Source organism: Argopecten irradians, chromosome 4, assembly GCF_041381155.1.
Source record: "Argopecten irradians isolate NY chromosome 4, Ai_NY, whole genome shotgun sequence".
Lineage (NCBI taxonomy): Eukaryota > Metazoa > Mollusca > Bivalvia > Pectinida > Pectinidae > Argopecten > Argopecten irradians.
The window spans coordinates 33,174,204-33,196,396 of record NC_091137.1 but is presented as its reverse complement, the minus strand read 5'-3'; the positions used below and the strand labels follow the sequence as shown (position 1 = coordinate 33,196,396).

Here is a 22,193-nt window from a genome sequence, read left to right as displayed (position 1 = left end):
TGAAATGATACCAAACAGTAGTGTGCATGTTCCACAGTACACATTAACTTTGACTTCAATGACAGGTAATACTTACCCTGTTCACGAAGTTCCTTGTTGAGACGCCTGGCTACCAGCCTTTTACGGACCATATTCTGTCTGTGTTCCTTATTGATCAGTTTGTTACGGTAGTAGAATTTACCATTGGAGCAAGCATACCTGAAACATCAATTATTTTACTGTAAGGAATGTGTCAGGTTTGTATTTTAAGTGAAACAAACTGGAAAATACAGAGCAATAGCTAGATCTCAACTCATTATACCCCAATAACCTTTTGGGTACAATGTTCCTAATTCAATCTGTACACAGGTAATACATCTTAATCTTGACCTGAAATTGACTTGAATTGGTAAATTATGCCTGTATATTGCAATCAAAGACTCTTAGCATACAGACCACTTTCAAGTTTGGTATGGTGCCTTAATTTTAATCTGGTGATAAACTCCTAATCAGAATAAAAAGATAAATATTTGACATTACTATTCTCTATTATCCATTTCATTTAAATTCGTATAGACTTTAATGTATTATTCTGATTAACTTCTGTACATTTTAAAAGATAACTCTTTGAGTTTAATGTTTATTTAAATGGTATAACTTTCTCTTGTCTTAACATGAAAGTGTGTAGTCATTGATGAGAGCCTCAGTATTACAATTACCGTACAGGGTATCAGTTGGATAATAGCTTAATAGTTCTACAATTTATACCACTATAACATTGTTTTCAATACAATGTACAAGTATGGCTAAAACAATACAATGTACAAGTATGGCTAAAACAATACATTGTACAAGTATGGCTAAAACAATACAATGTACAAGTATGGCTAAAACAATACATTGTACAAGAATGGCTAAAACAATACAATGTACAAGTATGGCTAAAACAATACAATGTACAAGTATGGCTAAAACAATACAATGTACAAGTATGGCTAAAACAATACAATGTACAAGTATGGCTAAAACAATACATTGTACAAGAATGGCTAAAACAATACAATGTACGAGTATGGCTAATGCTTGAGTGTTGGCATGAGGGGACCCACTGGACTTTTTAATCACAACCATATCTAAAATATTTCACAGCTTATTAAGTCTTTATTTATAAAATAGATAAAACATTTTCAATTTGAGAAAATGTCTCTTTTTTGCCATGTATGTCTATAGACTCAATAGTCACCAGAGAAATGATAACCCAAATATAGAATTATTTCATCTATGACCAGGTATCCACATTCTCACCTTCTCTTTTTATATTCTTGCTTTCCTAGAGCCTTTTTCATCTTGGTAGCAAACCCTGTCTCTCCAGCATCCAGTAGATCTGTCAAGTCTATATCTGGTTCTGGCATATCTCCTCTTTGTTCAATGGACTTCCTTCTCTGCTCTGCCCTCGCTTTTTTACCTGATATTAATGAATTACTAGGTATCTCATTTTCACGGCTAACCTTGGCTGTGGATAGTAATGCTGGCCATGTAAAAAGACTTTCAAATCGCTTCTGAAGCAACTGGTATTCTGGCGCACCCCTAACATCACTCAGAAAATCCCTCAAGGAAGATGTTTCAGAGGTCTTTGTGAACTGACTTTTGTTTACGTGCTTTGCTCCGCGCATCACAGCAGCACTGGACCTGTTCTTAAATGAGTTCAGCACATTTTTCACATAACTTTCATCTTCTTTTTCCTCTTTGGTAAGTGGAGAAATCAATGAAGATCTATTGTGCCTAGTCCTGTTTGTATAATATTTCTCATTATACAGTGTCCCTGCACTAGCAGTGAGCAACTGAAACTGAACTACAAGTCCAGCAAATGCTTCCAAGTTCTTTACTCCTGGAGGGAGTAGTGGGATTTTATTAGGATTTGGTGCTCCCTGTTTTTGTACAACTACAACTCTGGGAGGCTGTGCTGTCCCTTGGTTACTACTGGTTCCAGGAAGTTGTACTGTGTTTCCTGTGTTTGTTCTAGTTCCAGAAAGCCGTGCTGCATTTCCTTGGGTTTTACTAGTCCCTGGAAGCTGTGCTGCATTTTCTTGGTTGTTGCGGACACTTGCAGACTGTGAACTGGCAGGGACAGCAGTGACCTTAGAAGAAGGAAGAGGTTTAGTCACTGTTCCTTGCACAGTTTTCGGTTTAGCAAAAGACAGAGTCTTCACTGATCCAGGTACGCCAGGTAAATGAGATGGATTCTTAGTCACTGATACTCGAAGTCCCTGTAATTTATCCACTGCCATCACCCCAGTTTTTGAGCCAGACTTTCCTTTCGTGGATGGAGCTGGTTGAGTTTTTCCAACAGAAATGACCTGTTGCCCTTGACCAGTCTTTAACTGTATATTGGAAGCGGGTGGGACTCTCATAGATGCTGGTATGGGAGGGAAGAGTTTCTTCAGCATTGTAAAGTTTTCCTTCTCTGACTCCGACATCTTTTTTTCTGGTTTTCTTTGAGCATTTTGCAAAGCTTTATGGCCGTTCACTTCAAGAGCCTAAACAACAGAAAAAGAGATGACAAGTGCTTCACTTAAAAGACATGAAACAATGCAACAAAAGTTCCTTTTTTTGTTACACCTGTTGGCCCTTTGTTTTATTTTCAATATTTTAACATCTGAATCTTCAATAAGATTCCATCAGTTAAAAGATCATTTTAAAAGTTCCCTTCAAATTTGTTTTATCAACTGTTGTATTTTTACTATTTCAATGACTTTGTAACCATGGTTAAATCAATTTAAAAGAAATATTTACAACTAATAAATCATTATTATAAATTTACATTTACAATTAAACTGCCTATAAAAAAAATCCATGGGACCAAGTCAAAGTGGTCTTTATAGCCAAGTGGTTTTTATACACTGGTCAAATTGTATTGAAATTAACCATTAGGGATCCTGAGAAAGTGGTCTTATTGTAATAGCAGTAGGTCTGTGGTCACTAAGGCTGGTTCAATTTACATCAACAGCAACTGTAACCTTCTCTCATATTTTATTGCACTCCTTCATTTAAGTACCCACTATTGCATAATCTCTCTTCCTCTCTCTTTCTCAAGCTCTCTTCTTCTTTGACTCTTTCTTTACTTACCGACAACATAAGAGTAGTTGATAATGAGGTGAGTTGCACTACGTTCTCTGGAACTTCTTTGGAAGGAGGTTTCCCATAAGGGTCAACTATAAACAGAAAATATACATATAATTATAATTAACAGTTTTTTTTCCATTAAGCTTGTTTCCATTCTTTGATAATATATCTACTATTGTCTATAGAGACAGTATTTCTTTGAACAAAGAAAAATAAGTACCGGCTACTGCTCTACATAGGCTAAAGACAAAAAGAAAAGCCAAAACCTAATAACCCACAAAATTATTATGGTCAGTGATAAGTTTATACTGTAGTATTTTTTGTTCCAAGTCAAGATTCCTTTGATAATGTTTGTTATAGTGTATAACAATTGAAATATGCTTGTAATGAAGTAATTCTATTGGTCCACAGAGATTTGTTTTAACCATGTTTTACTGTATGTGCAAATGTTTTTAAGAAATTGGTTATAAAGAACAGAGAAACTTTCTTGATCTCCTGGGTTTTGTTTTTCTTTTTTTCACTGTATTTGAAATTCTTGGATCATACTGAGAAATAAGACCTTCTAACAACAAAATCTTATGACTTCCATGCACCACTTTGCCATACCAAGGTGATGGTTGTATAACGGCCAGATATCTGTTACTACTTACAGATGTGGAACTTCTTTGGACGGCCCGCACCACTACGAGTAATCATAGACATGTAGTTTTTCATTTGGAATATGTCGGCCATTTTTCTTTCAATGCGATGGTCCTTGCTGAAGCGGATTTTTCGCTTTTCCACTGCTGCAATTCTGGGATTTTTGAAGTTGTTTGTTATGGCAAGCATGTCGGATACCTTGACAGTACAAGGGTCTTTGTTCTTGAATAAGTTGTTCATTTTTGTTATCTGGTTTTTACTCTTCATAAAAAACAATTAAAAAGAAAATGTATTTTTCTTTAAATTCATATTTCTACTGTATGGCAAATATTTATCACATAAGATTGATACTTAGTAAACCTAATTCAGCTTTTCTCTGATTGTGTTTTATGTCATAACTGACCATAAATGCTACTTATGTGATGAATAGAATCTTACACTTGTGACCATGCAATACAAAATATATTAAACTTGTTCAATAGACTTATATGTCATTCCTCCAAAGGATCTTAACTAATTCACCCCATAAATTTCACAATGGACTGGTCTAGTCTTTGGTTTAGAAAACCATTAATATGTCTTTAGAGGAGAATGAGTTAATTAGCATATCATATTTAATAGAGATTTTAGTTTTGATAAATTACATGTTACAAAGCCGTTGATATTAATATATTTTTTTTAAGAAATTCACACAGAAAATGGCTTACCAATTTTTGAAAGGGCACAAACTCCTGTGCGGATTTGGAAGGAATGAGCATCTTATCCTGCACGGTGGCAGACTTATTTAAATTCTTCTGTATGTGGTGTTCCACAATCTTCTTCAGCTGAAGTTTACGTTGCCACACATTTTCCATATTACGTGAGGAGTACTTGTAGCTGAGAGGAGGACGCGGCACCACAATGTCACCTAACAAAGAATTTTTTGGTTCAAGATTATAGCTCATCTCTAAAATAGAACAATTACACAAGACAATGTTTAGACACTGATATTTTCGTTAAAGATTATAGCTCATCTCTAAAATAGTACAATTATACAAAACAATGTCTAGACATTGAGAAAAGCACTAGATCTTAAGTCAACATAACAAAAGAATGTATAATAACTCCAACATATAATAAACCTAATTAATTTAACAATTATGGCCTAAGACAAGAATTCCATGGAAGTGGATGAGTCGCCTGCATAGTAGTTTAAAACATCACAAAAAAATAGTATTTACAGGTGTAAATAATGTTAATAACTAAGTGAAGTTATCAAGTCCCGTAACTCTTGCAAATATTGACGGATTTTGACCAGCATCAAACCCATCTGAGATCTCATTGATATAAAGCAATGAACAACAATTTGGTTAAAATCAGATAATAAACATTAAAGTTATCGCATGGAAACCAAGAAACTGTCCGTTTTGACGATTTTAAAATCCCGTAACTCTCACAAATATTGACAGATTTTGACCAGTATGAAACCCATCCAAGATCTCATTAATATGAAGCAACATACCAAATTTGGTTTAAATCAGACAATAGATACTGAAGTTATTGAGCGGAAACCATGGATTTATCTATTTTGACGATATCAAAGTCCCGTAACTCTTGCAAATATTGATGGATTTTGACCAGTATCGGACTCTTCCGAGATCTCATCGATATAAAGCTATATACCAAGTTTATTTGAAATTGGACAACAAATACTTAAGTTATCGCATGGAAACCGCTTTGCGGACGCTGCCTAACAAAGTGTTACTTATGTGTCGCACTTGCGTTGCAGGCGACACAAAAAAGGAGCACTACTTGCTGTAGCCTTAGATTTTGTAAGGATTAGAACTTGTCTACCAAATAAATATCTTATAAGCACATCAAAATTAAAATAGTATTTGTATCTACAGCTGAAACATCTTAAATACTGAGATTGAACTGTGGTTGTCATTTTCAGTATCAATTTAGATCTTAAATTGATAAAATTAAATTAAAAAAAGGTAAATGGAGCATTAAATTTGAATATCCTTTTTTTATGTCGCCTTTATTAATATAAATCATATAATCATAAGCCTTTGTTTATGATCTAGGAATCAAGTTAGTCTGCTAAACCTGCCTATATCATTAGCTGTTTTTTTTTCCTTGGTGCCAAAAAACCTCCTAATATTATTCCCTTTTTGCACTTTACAGAGTTAGCTCCCTTGTGGGTCACAATTTTGTGAGCACAGTTCACAACATTTTCTCCAAAAATTATGACTTTATGCTCACAAACACATGAAGTCACAATCAATACCTTCCCGCAAGTGCAGATAACCCTGTAATATGCAAATGCAGTGACTTGGAATCCAGTATAAAACAAACAGATATTACAAACCCATGTCAAACAACCAGTACGTACCTATGTTACAATTTAGGATTCAGCATATCAAATAAATTAATGACATTAAAACTATACATGAATGGGCTGAACAAGTAATTCTTGTCATTGTAATTTTTACCATATGGAAGCTGTACAATTCATAAAAGAGAGAGTAATTCTTCAGAATACAAAGAAATATTCATTCTGTAATTTCAGAACTTCTTTTATGCACATACCTTCCTGTTTATCGCGTATCTGTTTGAGATAATCATCTCGTTGTACACCTGAAGCAAATGTTCCAACAGGTACGTTAACGTTGATGTCTTCAACGGATGGCTATTTGAGAAAGAAGTAAAAAAAGTGACATGAAATAGAGGATATAGACAAAACAGACATAAATGTATATAAAGGTAATTGAATTCTAGCCCCAAGATTGCTAGTTGGGTTTATCACTAGTTAAGAGCTAGAGAACATTTAGATCATCCTACAGTTGAAGCTGGGGGAGACTTCACTAAAACAATTAACAACAAGAGGCCCGGAGGGCCTATATCGCTCACCTGGTTTTTAAAAATATTTTTTTAATAATTCTGTTATTTAGTATTAGTAATTCAAAAATCATAAAGACAAATTGACCCGATGATTTGTTTAATTTTGAATCCCAACCATAATGATGCTATAGATACCATACGAATATGCTATCCAATACATGTACATAGTTTCAGAGAGGAAGTAATTTATATGAAAATAGTAGCCTAATTAACTTTTTTTGCCCCGTGACTAAAGCCAAAGGGGGTCAGCCCTATCATTTTTACAATTTTGAATCCCCATCCTATAAGGATGCTACCATTGCATTATGGGTGCTTTGCTATGCTTACTTACAGAGAAAAGTCATTTATATGGAAACAGTCAAATTGACCCCTTTTGGTCCTGCCCCTCAGGCCTAATGGGGGGGGGGGGGGGTTCAGCCCCATTATTTGTACAATTTTTAAGCCCTACCCTAAAAGGATGTTACCATACCATTGCATTATGGGTGCTATCCCATGATAAGTTTCAGGAAGAAGTATTTATATGGAAATAGCCTAATTGACCCCTTTTGGCCCTGCCCCTCAGGCCCCTGGGGGGTCAGCCCCATCATTTGTACAATTTTGAATCCCTACCCCTATAAGGATGCTACCATTGCGTTATGTGTTTTCTCCTATGCTTAGTTTTAGTTTCAGAGAAGTCATTTATATGGAAATAGCCAAATTGACCCCTTTTGACCCCGCCCCCCAGGCCCTCAGGGGGGGTCAGTCCCATCATTTGTATAATTTTGAATCCCCACTCTATAAGGATGCTACGATTGCATTATGTGTTTTCTCCCATGCTTAGTTTCAGAGAAGTCGTTTATATGGAAATAGCCAAACTGACCCTTTTTGGCCCGCCCCTATGGCCCCTTGGGGGTTAGCCCCACCATTTGTATAATTTTGAGTCCCCAACCAACAAGGATGCTACCATTTAAATTGGGTCAAATTATGACCAGTGGTTATGAAGAAGAAGTCGATTGTTGACGGATGACAGGCGGACGACGCGGTATCCTATAAGCTCACCTCGGTCCTGCGGACCAGGTGAGCTAATAAATAGGCATATTACATGGCATCCAGAACTACAAGAGTAAAATATAATGCCCATGGACATAACTACACAGACCAGATCTTTTCTAATTCTCAATTCACTGAGCTACATATATCAGGTCTAAGAAAGTAATTCTTATACATTACTAATATATGCTTGCTACAAGTCATTTACTATGAACAACTCTATAGCTTCAAGTCACATTTCCAGTAGGGAAGGATAACAACCTTTACATTCAAGTAGTTTGCACTGACTATGACTCCTTCAGCAATATTTGAATAGGCAGTCAGCAGTTAAGTCTACGATGATTATGACAGAGAGTGAAAAATCAATGATTTGTTCTATATCAAGGCTGACCAGTACTATTAGAGGTATTACCTTTACAACCTCTCCATCCTTATTGTATATGGTGCCTAGGTAGGCCTTGGTATCGTCCTGAGGAAAAAGTAAAATAGCACAAGGCTTGTCAAAATGGTAGAAATATCTCTTTATACACAGATTTTCATCAAATACAACAGTACCAAAAGTTGTATCATTAATACACATTTTTCCATATCTCGGTTTTATCACACAGCTACTATGTCATTATCAATGACTTTTTTTAAAGCATGAAATTGAAAACTGAGATTTGTCAGAAAGGTCCCCACTCCCCACTAAGTTAACCCTTAATAGCTGATGTAAATTTATAAATCCTTGCTGTAAATCTTTCAAAGCTAATTATCACATACATAGTGATTACTATAGGGCACCTTTATGCAAGGCTTTAAAGTGAATAGTCGGGCAAAGGAAACCAGTCTAAATGCGTTCTTTGGCCTTCCAAAAGTCATTGTATACCATAATGATGGTCAAGTTCTGCTTACGGTGTCCAGTTTTGACCATTGAAATTTTGGGGAAGCCCGTGTAAATTTAGCACAGTTCTAAATATAAATTCGCCAAACTCTTTGAAAACGAGGCTGCGTGGAAATGTCAACATGGACATGTGTTTCTCAGTCGTGTCGGTTTCGTTTCGTGTGATAAACCACTAATGCGGTATGCAAATTGTTGTTTTGAGATGATACATTTGATGCAAATGAAGTATTCTTACATTAATGACAATGCTTTGTAATAATTTTTCGATAAAAGCATCTTGTACATGGAAATCGACACAAATATTCGGCCGATGCAGAGATGGGGCCCCGGCAAGGGGCAATTATTGCAGCATTGCATTCGTCGTATTTTACATCAACCGAATCATGAAGGTTAAGTACAAATAATCGTAACATAATTTCCCATTTAAAACCACACGTAAACGTTCCATAGAACGTCCATGCATGTAGCTGTCAAAGACGTGAAAATAAATTAGCTCATACATAGATATTTTACAAGTACAATATATGTGTTCAATTATTCGTGTAGTTTCTTGCAGAGATTTAATTAAATTATCTATGACTTGTTTTTTTTTTTTTTTTTTTTAAACAATATTTGAGTTCTGGAGAGAGATGACATGAATGTCCAGCTGGAAGGACAGAAACTTTTATGATGTATATGTATCGTACAATGTATATATGTAAACGTACATTCCATGTAGCTGCTATAGAATTACAACTAGGAAATTCTCTCAAACATTGATAATATTTAATTCTTCACATTCATGTAGGCCTATGCTGTGAGAATTAACACATCATATATATTTCCAGAAAACATATAGGCCTACATGTATGTTACTTTCCTTTTCTGTTGTTTCCTGTTCTTTTTTGTGCTCTGGAGAAAAAGATGATTGAGTTGAAGAAAAGTAATTAATTAAGAGAAATGTGTACCACAGTACTTTGTCTGTAGCCGAGGGGTTCTATACTGTTTTAATAGTCCAGTAATTAATAATTAAATTGAAAATTTCAAAATTAAGATGAAATTGTAAATTCCATTTTTGAATGAAGGTGGTTCCCCTCCTTTGAGAGTGCACAGTGTGTATACCCTTTTTGGTTTTTAGGAATAATACCTGAATAGGAACCTGAAATAACATGACAATCAATCAGGTATGTGTGTGTTGGGGGGTGGGGGGGCTAAAAGACAGAAGAATCATGAGGTTGGGAAGTTGTAACTTGAGTGGGGGGTTGAAATATAGAATAGCTACAGATAACTGGAAGTGGAAGGGTGCTTTATCATTGATCTGGTCATTGCATATTTGGGGTTTACATGGCTTTTTTTGGTTATTTAGTCTCATTGATTTTGGAGCAACTTTGAATCCATATGGTACTGTATATCTTTCTTTTTTCCATGTGTAGCTATTTCTTCTGTATTTCACCCTTCGCCCAAGTCACAACTTCCAAATAGGTACCACTTTTTTGTTTAGAACTCAAATCAAAGACAGATGTACATAGTACTACATACTACATTTTAGTCTATGTGTTTGTAATCACTGTTACTACAGTAATTAATACATAAATGGTCTATGTACAAGTTACACATAGACAATAAATGTGAAATTTGGTTCAGACAAAAAGATTTTTAACATTTCAGATAACTTGCTAGTTTTATGGTTTTATTTATATGTTGAGTCTACTCTCTTGTAAAGTAGAATTTAGAAATCCTAAGACAATGGTATCTATATTGCTATATGTAAAAAAAATCCTTATATTTTAAAAGTAATTGAAAAGCTATCTCACAAGCCCTGACAAACAAATGGGCAGGCATATGGATGCAAGAATTATAATCACTGGATCTAGAGGACTAATATAAACAAATATCTCTACAAAGTTAAACAATGAAAAAGTATTGCATCATAATTTTATTTAATGATTACAGTTGAAAGGAACATTTAATAAATTAATACTGTTTAAATGTTCTGTTCATGATCTTCTAGGTCCATATTGGAAAAGTTTACTTTCAAGAGCACTCAAATCAACATTCTTCAGTCTTCATATGATGCTAATTGTATGTATATGTATACATACACTTGTATACAGGTCCAAGGGATGAACTTTCTGTATTCATGTCACTATGCATGCATGGTGCCTGAAAAAAAGAACCAACGATTTTTTATATCTGTTGAATGTGACAAAAATTGAAATGATCAATTTAAAATATATATAAATGAATAAATGTAGGTTCATTCTACAGGTTTTTTTTTTTATTTTAGAGAAAACATTTTATAAGTTGTGAATGTGTCACTGATGCATTTGATAGAATCAATATTGTTTCAAAAAAGATACAAAATTCATTATCTATAGTTCCAACAAAAATTCAGAATAATTATAAATGATACATGGCTGCAGTACATTTCAACTCTGTAAAGTTTGTCTATACACATGTACAAACACTATTTATTATTATGACCAGAAATAATACTGTATGTGTCCTCCAAATATATCTAAAGAACAAGCTAAAACCTACATGTACATATGTATATGTGTATATCAGAACATATACAATACAATTTTACCAATTAACCTACAATGTAAATCCTATATACAATATATGTGTATAACACTACCAGAACATGTACAGAACAAAAATTTACAAATTAAAAATCTATAAATATATACATCAGAACTGTATGAATTGACCGGTAGCATAATATTATAGATTAATTGAAACAAATCTTAGCTTGATAATGCACTAGCGGTTACATTCTAACTGTACATGCATTACAACAGTACATTTTATAAATATACAGGGCATTCATTACCCCTAAAGAGGCCCCACTAAAGAACCGCTATTTACCCCAGGGTTACGTTTTACGCGATTGGGGAACAGGTATGAAACATGTGACCATATGTGACCACTCATTTATGAAAAAATACTGCTAGGGACTATTTACATAATGATCAAAATACGAAGACTCACTCACTATCAGCTGAGCAGGGAGTACCGGGTAGTAGGCCTAGGTACGTACAGTAGCGGTCCGGAGCCGCGTGCTCGTTTGAACTGTTCTCTTCACTATAACAAGTTGTATTAACACTGTCCATGCGTTGTAATGTTTACCGAGTCAGTTGTTGGGATTGTCGCTGCTCCATTGCCTTTCCTTTCGCATTTTAGGTGAGTCAGTTGGTTGTTTTGGCGGAAACAGTTTGGTTCAAAACTACGGTAGCCATGTTTTGTTTACTACGGAGAGTGGTGGGTGTTGCGCATGCGTTAAGGTTGAACTGCACTCATAGCCGGTCGGGAGGACTTTTAGGATTCCCATAGATATTATTATTTTCTTCGCATGTACAGCGATTTTGACGGAAAGTTTTATTTTTCTAATTCATAAGAAATTATACCGGATATATTAATACCATTTTTACCGATTTTACAGTCACTTGCCCGACTATTCGCTTTAATAATTATGGTTATAAATTATTATATACAAGTAGATTATTGATGACAATGGCAGTTGTTATAGAATACATTTGCAAATGTCCATAAATTGCACAAATAGTTCAGGTATTTCGAAACATTTCGTTATAATGACGCATATTTTCAGTGGAACCAACTTGATTTGGTTACCGTTATATTGAAGTACTGCTTAGTTTGAAATGTATTTTAATTCCTGTTCACAACATTGTCTTTCTCTTTGGTTATATTGAAATCTGGAAAATTTGAAGAAATTTCTCATTCCCCAAGGACTTCAATATAACTGGGTTCCAGTGTAGTTCCAGATGAGTTACCAGTAAACTATGACTTACATTTTGTGTATCAAGCCAATCAGATCGAGCCTTCCAGGATTTGAGTCGCTTGTAACGGATTAGCACCATGTTGTCTGTCCGGCCTTCCAACTCAGCGGCAACTTTAGTCCAACTTATAGAGCCATCTGTCCAACAGTAACATATTTCATATAACCAAATTATTCGAAAAACCGTTATGCGATTAGGTGATCACGATCAACCTAAGAAGCAATTACGAGAGCACTTGAAAAGTAGCAATAAAATAAATAAGAGACTACATGTACATAGTATTCATATTATCAGTCTACACTATATAAATATTTAAATTCATGGTTAGTGAATTCCTGACCTTTGGCTAGTGGTAGAATGTCATCATATCAATACCTACCAATATAAATGTTCATGGTCCCAATGCGAAGTAAAGTAAAAGGCTGTATCCTGTAATATTTCACACCTTTGTACTATTTTACCCATAGATATTTCCTCTTCAGTCTTTGTTTCATAACTAACCTTCCTCATTGGTGTATTTGGCGGTCAATTTAAGTAGCTGTTTGTCCTCCTCGTACGTCCAGGTAGACGGTGGTTTGAGGTTGGGGTCCAGACAGTTATTGTAACGATCACGACACTGGTAGGCAGATCGTCCCTGTACCATCTCATGGATCAGCTGCCAGTTGGAAGTTCCGTGGAGGTGAACAGCACTCAGTAATTTCTGCCAACATGTACAAATACCAGTCTTTAGCGTCATGAACTTAAATAACTATTGCAACAAGAGCCCCAAGGGCCTTAACTATTAGCTGACTACCTTGGCAATAGCTGTATTGGAAATTAATTAGATATGGTGTCATGGTAGCCATCTTCGATTTGGGATCAACCAGAGATGTAACTGTTGTAACAACACTTTGTCTTGATCATATCAGGGTCATTCCAGGCAAGTTTCAGCCATTAATTTTAACAACTTTGTTAGCCTTCCATCCCGACATGATACAGGCCAAATATGAATACCTTTTACCTTTCGGTAAGTAAGTAAGAAGAAGTTGTTCAAAGATTTTAGTCTACTTGACCCCATGTGACCTTGAAAGTAGGCCATGGTCATTCATTTTCACAACTTCTGTAGCCATTCATCCCAGCATACCACAGGCCAAATATGAGTACCCTGGACCTTTTGGTTAGTTAGAAGATGAAGTTCAAAGATTTTAGCCTATTTGACCACCTGTGACCTTGAAAGTAGGTCAAGGTCATTCATTTCTAAAACTTTGGTAGCCCTCCATTCCAGCATGCTAAAGGCCATATATGAGTACCCTGGACCTTTCAGTAAGTAAGAAGTCGTTCAAAAGTATTAGTCTACTTGACTCCCTGTGACCTTGAAAGTAGGTCAAGGTCATTCATTTTCACAACTTTGGTTGCCCTTTATTCAAGCATACCACAGGCCAAATATGAGTACTCTGGACCTTTTGATTAGTTAGAAGAAGTCGTTTTAAAAGCTTTTAGCTTATTTGACCCCCTGTGACCTTGAAAGTAGGTCAAGGTCATTCATTTTTACAACTTTGATAGCTTTCTTTTTCAGCATACTACAGGCAAAATACGAGTACCTTGGACTTTTCAGTAAGTAAGAAGAAGTTGTTCAAAAATTTTAGTCTACTTGACCTGTTGTGACCTTGAAAGCAAGTCAAGGTCATTCATTTTCACAACCTTGGTAGCCCTCCATCCCAGCATGCTACAGGTGTACTATGAGTACCCTGGACCTTTCGGTTCGTTAGAAGAAGTCGTTCAAAGATTTTAGCCTATTTGACCCCTGTGACCTTGGAAATAGGTCAAGGTCATTCATTTTCACAACTTTGGTAGCCCTCCATCCCAGCATGCTACAGGCCAAATTTGAGTACTTTAGGCCTTTTGGTTAATGAGAAGAAGTCGTTTGAATAAAAAGTTTACACACAGCGCACGGCGGACGGGGACGACGACGGACGGTGCATAATGACTATAGGCCATCCTGACCCTTTGGGTCAGATGACCTAAAAATATTATATCTGCGAAAATAAATTAAGCTATATCAAAACAATATATTTTTGTATATAATGTAAGTATAAACATTTTTTCACTCACAAAGTCCTCTTCCTGAGACCATCTTCCTCTTTTAGTTGCTGGATCCACCTGTGTCCATCGACGCTGACACTGCTTCCAGCTCCTCCCCTCAATGAAGTAGCATACTAGAACGTAATTAGTATACTCTTTGTACATAAAGTAAATTATGTTTTGTGCAACCAAACATACATTTTGTACTAATTTTTTTTTCCTCAAATATTTTTCATGAAATTTAACAATAAAGTGCAACTTGTCTAAAGCAGATGTCAACTTGGACCAGCATATTTTTCTGGTATAGCCAGGGTTCTGGATTATATAAAGATTCTAATGACTATAAATTAAGTAGGAAAATAACATTCAGAAGAGTTCACGACATATTTATCTAAAACCCTCCGAGAACAATCAGTCCAGCACATAAATTCTTGGTATAAACTCACCCTGGTTCCATGATACCCTGGTACCAACTCTACAGTTTTCCACAACTTCCTTCAGTAAACTGTCTTCCTCTTCTGACCATGGACTGTAACAAAAACACCCCATCAGACATAACTACCAAGGACACCAAAATGCAGAATAAAGTAGTTTTCATTGATGGACAAGTATCTTTGTGAGGCAATGTCCTTGATATAGAGGATTCCTTAATACAGAGGTCAATATGAAATTACTATGCTAAAGGTGTCCTGAATACCAGTAGCCCTTCACCTCTCAGTTGCAAGTAAAAAACCCATATGGGATAATGGCAAGGCACTGATTATAGAACAAATGATCCTCAAAACGCTCTATTATTAATGGAATGTTACACAGAAATAAACCTAGACATGCATAGAAGTGTCCAGAGGAACTTTTCTGGAAACAGTTTCAAGGTTTTCTTTTAAACATGTTTTCAAAACATGATTTGTGCTGTTACTAGATAAATTTCTTATGAAACTGAGACATTTTTGGTAATTCTAGAAGACTGACCGTTGGGTGAAGTTTTCATTGAGGTTCTGTTGGTAATACTGCAAGCATTGATAAGCTGATCTATTTGTCTGAAATGAAATTGAAAAAAAATAGACAGGCATTTTTTTCCAAAATCCGTACATGAATTATCCCAAGCATTTTTTCAAATGATTTTTTCCCTACCAAATTTATTGAGGACTTCCAAAATAAGAAGAACTTGATGGGGAAATGAATATCAATTTAGTGGTTAATGTTGCATACTATTGTTATAGTGTGGGAGAACAATGATAAATAGTCATAAGTTATAAAATTATGAAGGCTATACATTTTATATGTGGTTTTGCAGTTTCCACTACATTATCAACTAAAACATAGATTCAATTCATGTTATACATCTATTTCATTCTTTGCATATTATCAAGTTATCTTTCTTGGGGTAGATATCAATTGTGAAGTCATTATTTTGTTAGCGAAACTCACATTGTTTTCTCTTAAAAGTATGATGTTACACTTACAAACACATGACATCACAATCAATACATACCCACACCATCAGATAATATACCCACAAGGACAGATAACTCTGTAATATGCAAGTAAAGAATATTTCAATAATTTCCAAATGCCTACAAATGTAGCAAAACTGGAGGGAACTCACCCCTAATTCCTTAGCTATAACACATCCCAGTTTCTCATGTTGTGTTTAATGGCCAGTTCGTGGAGAAGTTCTCTCTCCTCTGGAACCCATTTATCCTTGTTAATGTCTGGCTGTAGAACATTCACCCAGAACTTCTTACAGTCTTCAGGACCATGCTTCCCCAGGAACTGAAATAATTTAAACATCTCAAATAAAGCAAAATGACTTTCAGTTGTAAGTCTAAATACAAAAAGCAGCCAAACATTGCTATTTTAAAGTCAGAGGGACATTGGTAAACTGAGATTTGAGTTGTGTTTACTTACATGTAAGAGCCAACCAAATGTTTTATAAATACTAGAGTGTTGAGGTTGAAATGAACAAGATTCAATTACAATGATTTTTTTTCTTTGTACAGTAGTTGAAGGCCACATATCGAATTCTAAGATAGTTGACATTTAGGCATATCATTGGTGACATTTCTTCAATAATATTTTTAACGTTACTACATTGATGTAAGGAAACCTTCACATAAATTCAGAGAAAGATGATTTTCTCTTAGGGGGAATCAAACATTTCAGTAAATATACTTACATCAATTGTAGATATCTTCATCCAATCAATATCGTCTGTTTTGATTTCAGTCATGAGTTTATCGAGGGTGAACGACCTGGAATACCACAAAAAAAAAATATTTCATGAAAAAAAACTCCTATCAATAAGGCATCTGTTCATAAGTGACAATGAACATTAATTTTTTCTGAAAGAATAAAGAGATGCATCTAATAGAGATTACTAATACAAAGTCATTATATGAACATACTTGGTAGCCCTTTATCAAAGATTGTTAAGATGGCAAATATTATGTAATTTCTGATTCTTGAGAAAGTTGTTTAACAGTGACCAACTCTTGACATAAACATGTACACTGTCATTATATGAACATACATGTCCTTGGTAGCCCTTTATTCAAGATGCTAACAGGGCAAATATAATGTTCTGGGCCATACGGTTCTTGAAAAAGTTGTTATATATATATAAACAGCGACCAATTCTTACCATCACATGCGTATTTATATGATTACACTTCAATTTTCAAACAATGTTTTGTGTCAGAAGATGAATTTATTCACGGAAATTTGCAACTTACTATATAAAAATACATGCAACAGTAAGAAAGAGTACTTGACAGAAATTGGTTGATCGCCTGCCAGTAGGCATATTACAGGCCAAATATCAGATCTCTATTTTCCTGATAAAGTTGGTGACAAATAGCCATTTGGTGGAAGCTGAAAAAAGCAGCCCAATAGAATATGTGATAGGTTCATTTTCATGCAGGCAAGTTAATCAACAGCTTGTATCTATACCTGATGTCTTCTATCTGTCTGTCAATATCGTCTAAGGTGGACTCAATCTCTTTCTTTATTATTGTCTTTCTATCTTTATCTGCTGCCATATGTTTTTCTGCTTCTACTTCCTTCCTGAAAATAGAAAAAAAAATATGGTGACTACAGACAAAATAATATTGTAGTGCAATAAATATATTTACTACATAATCGGCCCGATATTGAGTGACTTTGCTTGTGCAATATTTTTTATTAATACGTCACTAGTGTAACATAACCTGAAGCAATTTGCAGTGGTGTGCTAGGCAAGACATTTGTTGTGACATCATGCCAGAAACAATGAAATGACATCATGAAATAATATCATGACATCAAGATTCAAAGGATGGTGGGATAAGAAAGATCATTGCAACAATAGTTTTGAAAAGATATGTTTTGTTTTGAGAGCAAACTGCTGCTAGAAAATATTTATTAGAGAAATATTGTGAAATAATAGGTAATTGTTTTATGAAAGTGGACTTGTGTTTTCTAGAAAACGACGTTTCTGATTCTTCTAATCACACATGTACATTTTTTAGTGTATTTTTCCTAATGAAGTTATTTTTAGAGTAACTTAATGGTAGAATAAGACGCTGGATAAGCATGGATAATTAGCTAACTTTATTCATTTTACAGAAATATCTTTACTTATTCATTAATGGTCTGATGAGTTTCTCCTGAGCATCCCTTCTGACTGCCTCCACTAGAGTTTCTCTCTGGCTCCAGAACCCTGTAATATTACAACACAGGTCATTATTTGTCATATACAAAGTCCATGAAGCATTGTTATCTAAGGTTGGGTAATCTAACAACTAATTCTTCTATATTCATTTCAGTACATTATTTTTAAGTTTTGATTTTATTGGATTTGGGCATCAACAAGACAGTTAAAAGGTTTAACACAAAGTGATTCTACAGAAGTGATTGTATCAGAAAACTATATAGAATCTGTAAAATACTTCCTTGCAAAATGAGATGAAGTGCTCAGTGTGATATGAAAAATGTTTCAATTAGAAATTTAACATTTGAACAAAATGGATCTTAGTGTTAAATAATGATAGAGCCATTGCTTTAATAGGGAAAGATATGTAAGTTTCATTTTTTGTAATTTTAATAATGATGCAAGAATTATTAATATAAGAATTTATAGCAGTTGAAAAGATTCAGGAGATGAATTATGAAAATAATAGACTTGAATGACTGGTTGTGCTGATGAAATAAAGATGGCAACAAATCCCAGAGTGCATTAAATATGTGTGTTGTAGGATTGGACAGGATCGATCATCAGTGACCAGGTAGCTCAGCTGTAGAGCATTTGACTAGTGTTCGGAGGTCCCAGGTTCGAATCCTGGTTTGGCTGCTACATTTTCTCCTCCCCTGTTACAAAATTGATGCCCGACTAAAATACCCATGGTAGTGGTATAAGGGTCTTGATGTCTTTGAGGGCAAAATGTTTGAAAAGGGAGAGAGGAGTGTAGCGGGATTGGACTGTATCAATCACCGGTGAACAGGTAGCTCAGCAGTAGAGTATTCGGCTAGTGTTCGGAGGTCCGGGTTTGAATCCTGGTCTGACCCCTACATTTTATTCCTCTCCTATTACAAATATATCATACATGAGAATTTAAATATAAACAAAAGGCCCAGAGGGCCTATATTGCTCACCTGGTTTGTAATGCCAAGTAATATTCTGAATACAGGTTCATTGTTTCTTTTCTGAAGGAATTTTAATATTAACCTCTCAATCCCCTATTGGGCCCCTCCCCTCCTGCCCCCTGGGGGTCAGAGCCAAAATTTATACAAGTTCTGTTCCCCTTCCCCCAAGGATGTTTGTGGCCAAATTTGGTCACAATCCATGCACAACTCTAGGACAAATAGCGATTTATAGGATTTACCTCTATTTCCCCTATTGGGCCCCACCCGTCCTGCCCCCGGGGGGCCAGAGCCAAAATTTATACAAATTCTGTTCCCCTTCCACAAAGGATGTTTGTGGCCAAATTTGGTTACATGCCATGCAGAACTCTATGACTAGTAGCGATTTAAAGAATTAACCTCAATTTCCCCTATTGGGCCCACCCCTCCTGCCCCCGGGGTGTCAGAGCCAAAATTTATACAAGTTCTGTTCACCTTCCCCCAAGGATGTTTAAGGCCAAATTTGGTCACAATCCATGCACAACTCTAGGACAAGTAGTGATTTATAGGATTTACCTCTATTTCCCCTATTGGCCCCGCCCCTCCTGCCCCCGGGGGGTCAGATCCAAAATTTATAAAGGTTCTGTTCCCCTTCCCCCAAGGATGTTCAAATTTGGTTTACAATCCATGTAGAACTCTATGACTAGTAGCGGTTTAAAGGATTTACCTCTATTTCCCCCTATTGGCCCCATCCCTCCAGCCCCCGAGGGGCCAGAGCCAAAATTTATACAAAGTTCTGTTCCCCTTCCCCCAAGGATGTTTGTGGCCAAATTTGGTTACAATCCATGCAGAACTCTATGACTAGTAGCGATTTAAAGGAAATGTTGACGGACGGACAGACGGACGGACGACGGACGCCGCGCCATGACATAAGCTCACCGGCCCTTTGGGCCAGGTGAGCTAAAAATTATATAAATTGATCTTCCTATCACAGAACAAGTATCTCAGTAAAGCAGTTTATATGTGACTCCATAACAGATATGTCACTAAAATATAAAGGGGAGACAACTTACATACAACTGGAAACAGTTGGTCCTGCCTTATTTCTCCTAGTGAATTCTTCAACTTGACATCTTCATTCTGTGGTGCATGCTATTCAAATGAAAAACAAGCACATATCAATACCGAAGACAGAAACCAATAGGTATCTACATCTCAGATATGCATCTATTAAGTGATTTCAGAGACAATGAAAGTTTTTGAAAATATAGCAATTGTGGAGTTATAAATAGTGATGATAGGAAATTTTGTTGTTATTAAATTTTAATATAAATATACAATTTATAAACTGTTTCTCACAGTCAAAAAAACTTGAGTCCAATCTGTTTATCCATCTGAGTATTTAAACTGATCAAAGTTTGAATATAAACACAGTTATTTTGTTGTCAGTGGGACAGCTAAAAGAAATTTTCATTTGTAATGCGTATTCAGGTGTTATATATATTGATTCAAAATGTTTGGAAGAATGTTTTGGCGTTATTATTAAGATAACAAAAATAAACTACCTGCTACATATGTATACATACCCTTCCATCAACATCTTTGAAAAATGGAACCCTGAAAGCTGTGAGAGGTTTAATCAATGACTGCGGGTCTGATGAAGAGATGTTTTTCCTTGTGGTTTTTACACTTAGATCCTCTTCCATTGTAACCTGTAGATAGAAGTAAATTTAATTGATCTCATTCATCAAAAACTTTTCAATAAAGACCTTTTTTGGGTAAACATATTTACGTTCACTTAGGTTTCAGTTATACACCTAGATCAATATATTTACATCATGAAAAATGTCAAGAACTAATTAAGTCATTCCATTTTTAAGTGAACTTTTATCACTTAGGAACCTTAAACCTACTAGGGCAGCTGAACGATATGCAAAAATTTATTGTGATAATGAGGCTGTCAGCCAGCATGATGTCACTGGTTCACCGACTGGCCATGGCTCACCACTGCTGATGAGACGGACACGAATAGAGCCAAACATCTAAACTTACAGTTATCTTATCCTGTGTTTCACAGGCTGTCATTATAAATTCAGTATGGTACAATGTGCTGCTTATGGCTGCTATAACAATCACAGAAATAAAAAAAAGTTAAAATAAAATAAGTCTTTTAAAAACAAGTTCTTTCGCTTTCCAAAGAAGAAGAGTATTCAAAATACATGGTTGCATTACATAAGTGTCAAGTTTGAGCTGACAGGAAATCATCATTTGTGTGAATGGGGTTTTATATGGAGGCATTAGATTACTTCAGGGACAATTTGATTTATGTTTGAAAGGGTGATCTATTATCTATGACATGATAATGGTATTTATTGTACATTACTCAGTCCTGTTTGTTAGTAAACATTATACATGGAATGCTTGTGTTTCAAATATGTGTTTGCTTGTAAAACTTAAGGACAATTTATTATCATCATTGCCTGCCTACTACTCAATGACTCATACAAATGCTACAGTACTCATTATTAAATAAATAATTGCATAATATCATTAATAGTATCCGGCTGTATAGTCCTCACACAAAGTGTACATTATATCGAAAAGAGGATAGGTGTAATGTATATAAATATTGCAACAAAAGTAACATTTCGTTAATAATAAACATATCAATAGGTTAAATTAATAACAATATAAACAATTTACAGACATGTTTTTTTATTGAAAACTATGCAATTGACATCATTATCTCACAACAGCAGACCGTAGATTCCAATTCCGTAACCATAGGATCACAGAAACCATATGAGCACCTGTTAAAAATAATATCACTAAATATGTATCCAAAACTTAAAATAGAAAAATTCACTTTTAGTAATTGAACCATGTCGTTAGCTTTGTCTCACAGTAGTAACCAATGTCATTATTATACATTCCTCTATTGTTAAGAAGATAATCCTTATTTACTGAATCCTTCAATTTTTGTACGTTTGTAATATGTAGGTATGTAAAATTAGTGTAGTAATTATATAAGTCGTAAGTCACTGATATCAATCATGCAAATGCATTTAGGTTAATGCATTTATAATATAATAAAAGGAGAAATTAATTGTTCTCAATGGATGATTTTAATGTAAAAAAATTAATTCTAAAATGTAAGATATATTACAGATTATATTCACTTATTAAAAAGAAATTATCTGATGAATACCCTTGAAGGC

At 35.1% G+C, this 22,193-nt stretch overlaps 1 protein-coding gene across 1 annotated transcript in view; it reads right to left on the bottom strand.

Moving 5' to 3' along the window:
• Positions 1-22,193, bottom strand: part of LOC138321360 (uncharacterized) — a 30,515-nt gene that overhangs the window by 3,119 nt on the left and 5,203 nt on the right. The window contains 19 exon segments of the mRNA XM_069265003.1: positions 77-198; positions 1,285-2,516; positions 3,106-3,191; positions 3,753-4,002; positions 4,449-4,648; positions 6,313-6,412; positions 8,066-8,122; positions 12,331-12,455; positions 12,820-13,018; positions 14,410-14,513; positions 14,826-14,908; positions 15,349-15,416; positions 15,986-16,006; positions 16,009-16,152; positions 16,556-16,631; positions 17,329-17,442; positions 17,995-18,076; positions 20,049-20,127; positions 20,562-20,687. Coding sequence (XP_069121104.1) covers positions 77-198; positions 1,285-2,516; positions 3,106-3,191; positions 3,753-4,002; positions 4,449-4,648; positions 6,313-6,412; positions 8,066-8,122; positions 12,331-12,455; positions 12,820-13,018; positions 14,410-14,513; positions 14,826-14,908; positions 15,349-15,416; positions 15,986-16,006; positions 16,009-16,152; positions 16,556-16,631; positions 17,329-17,442; positions 17,995-18,076; positions 20,049-20,127; positions 20,562-20,687 — 3,268 coding nt within the window.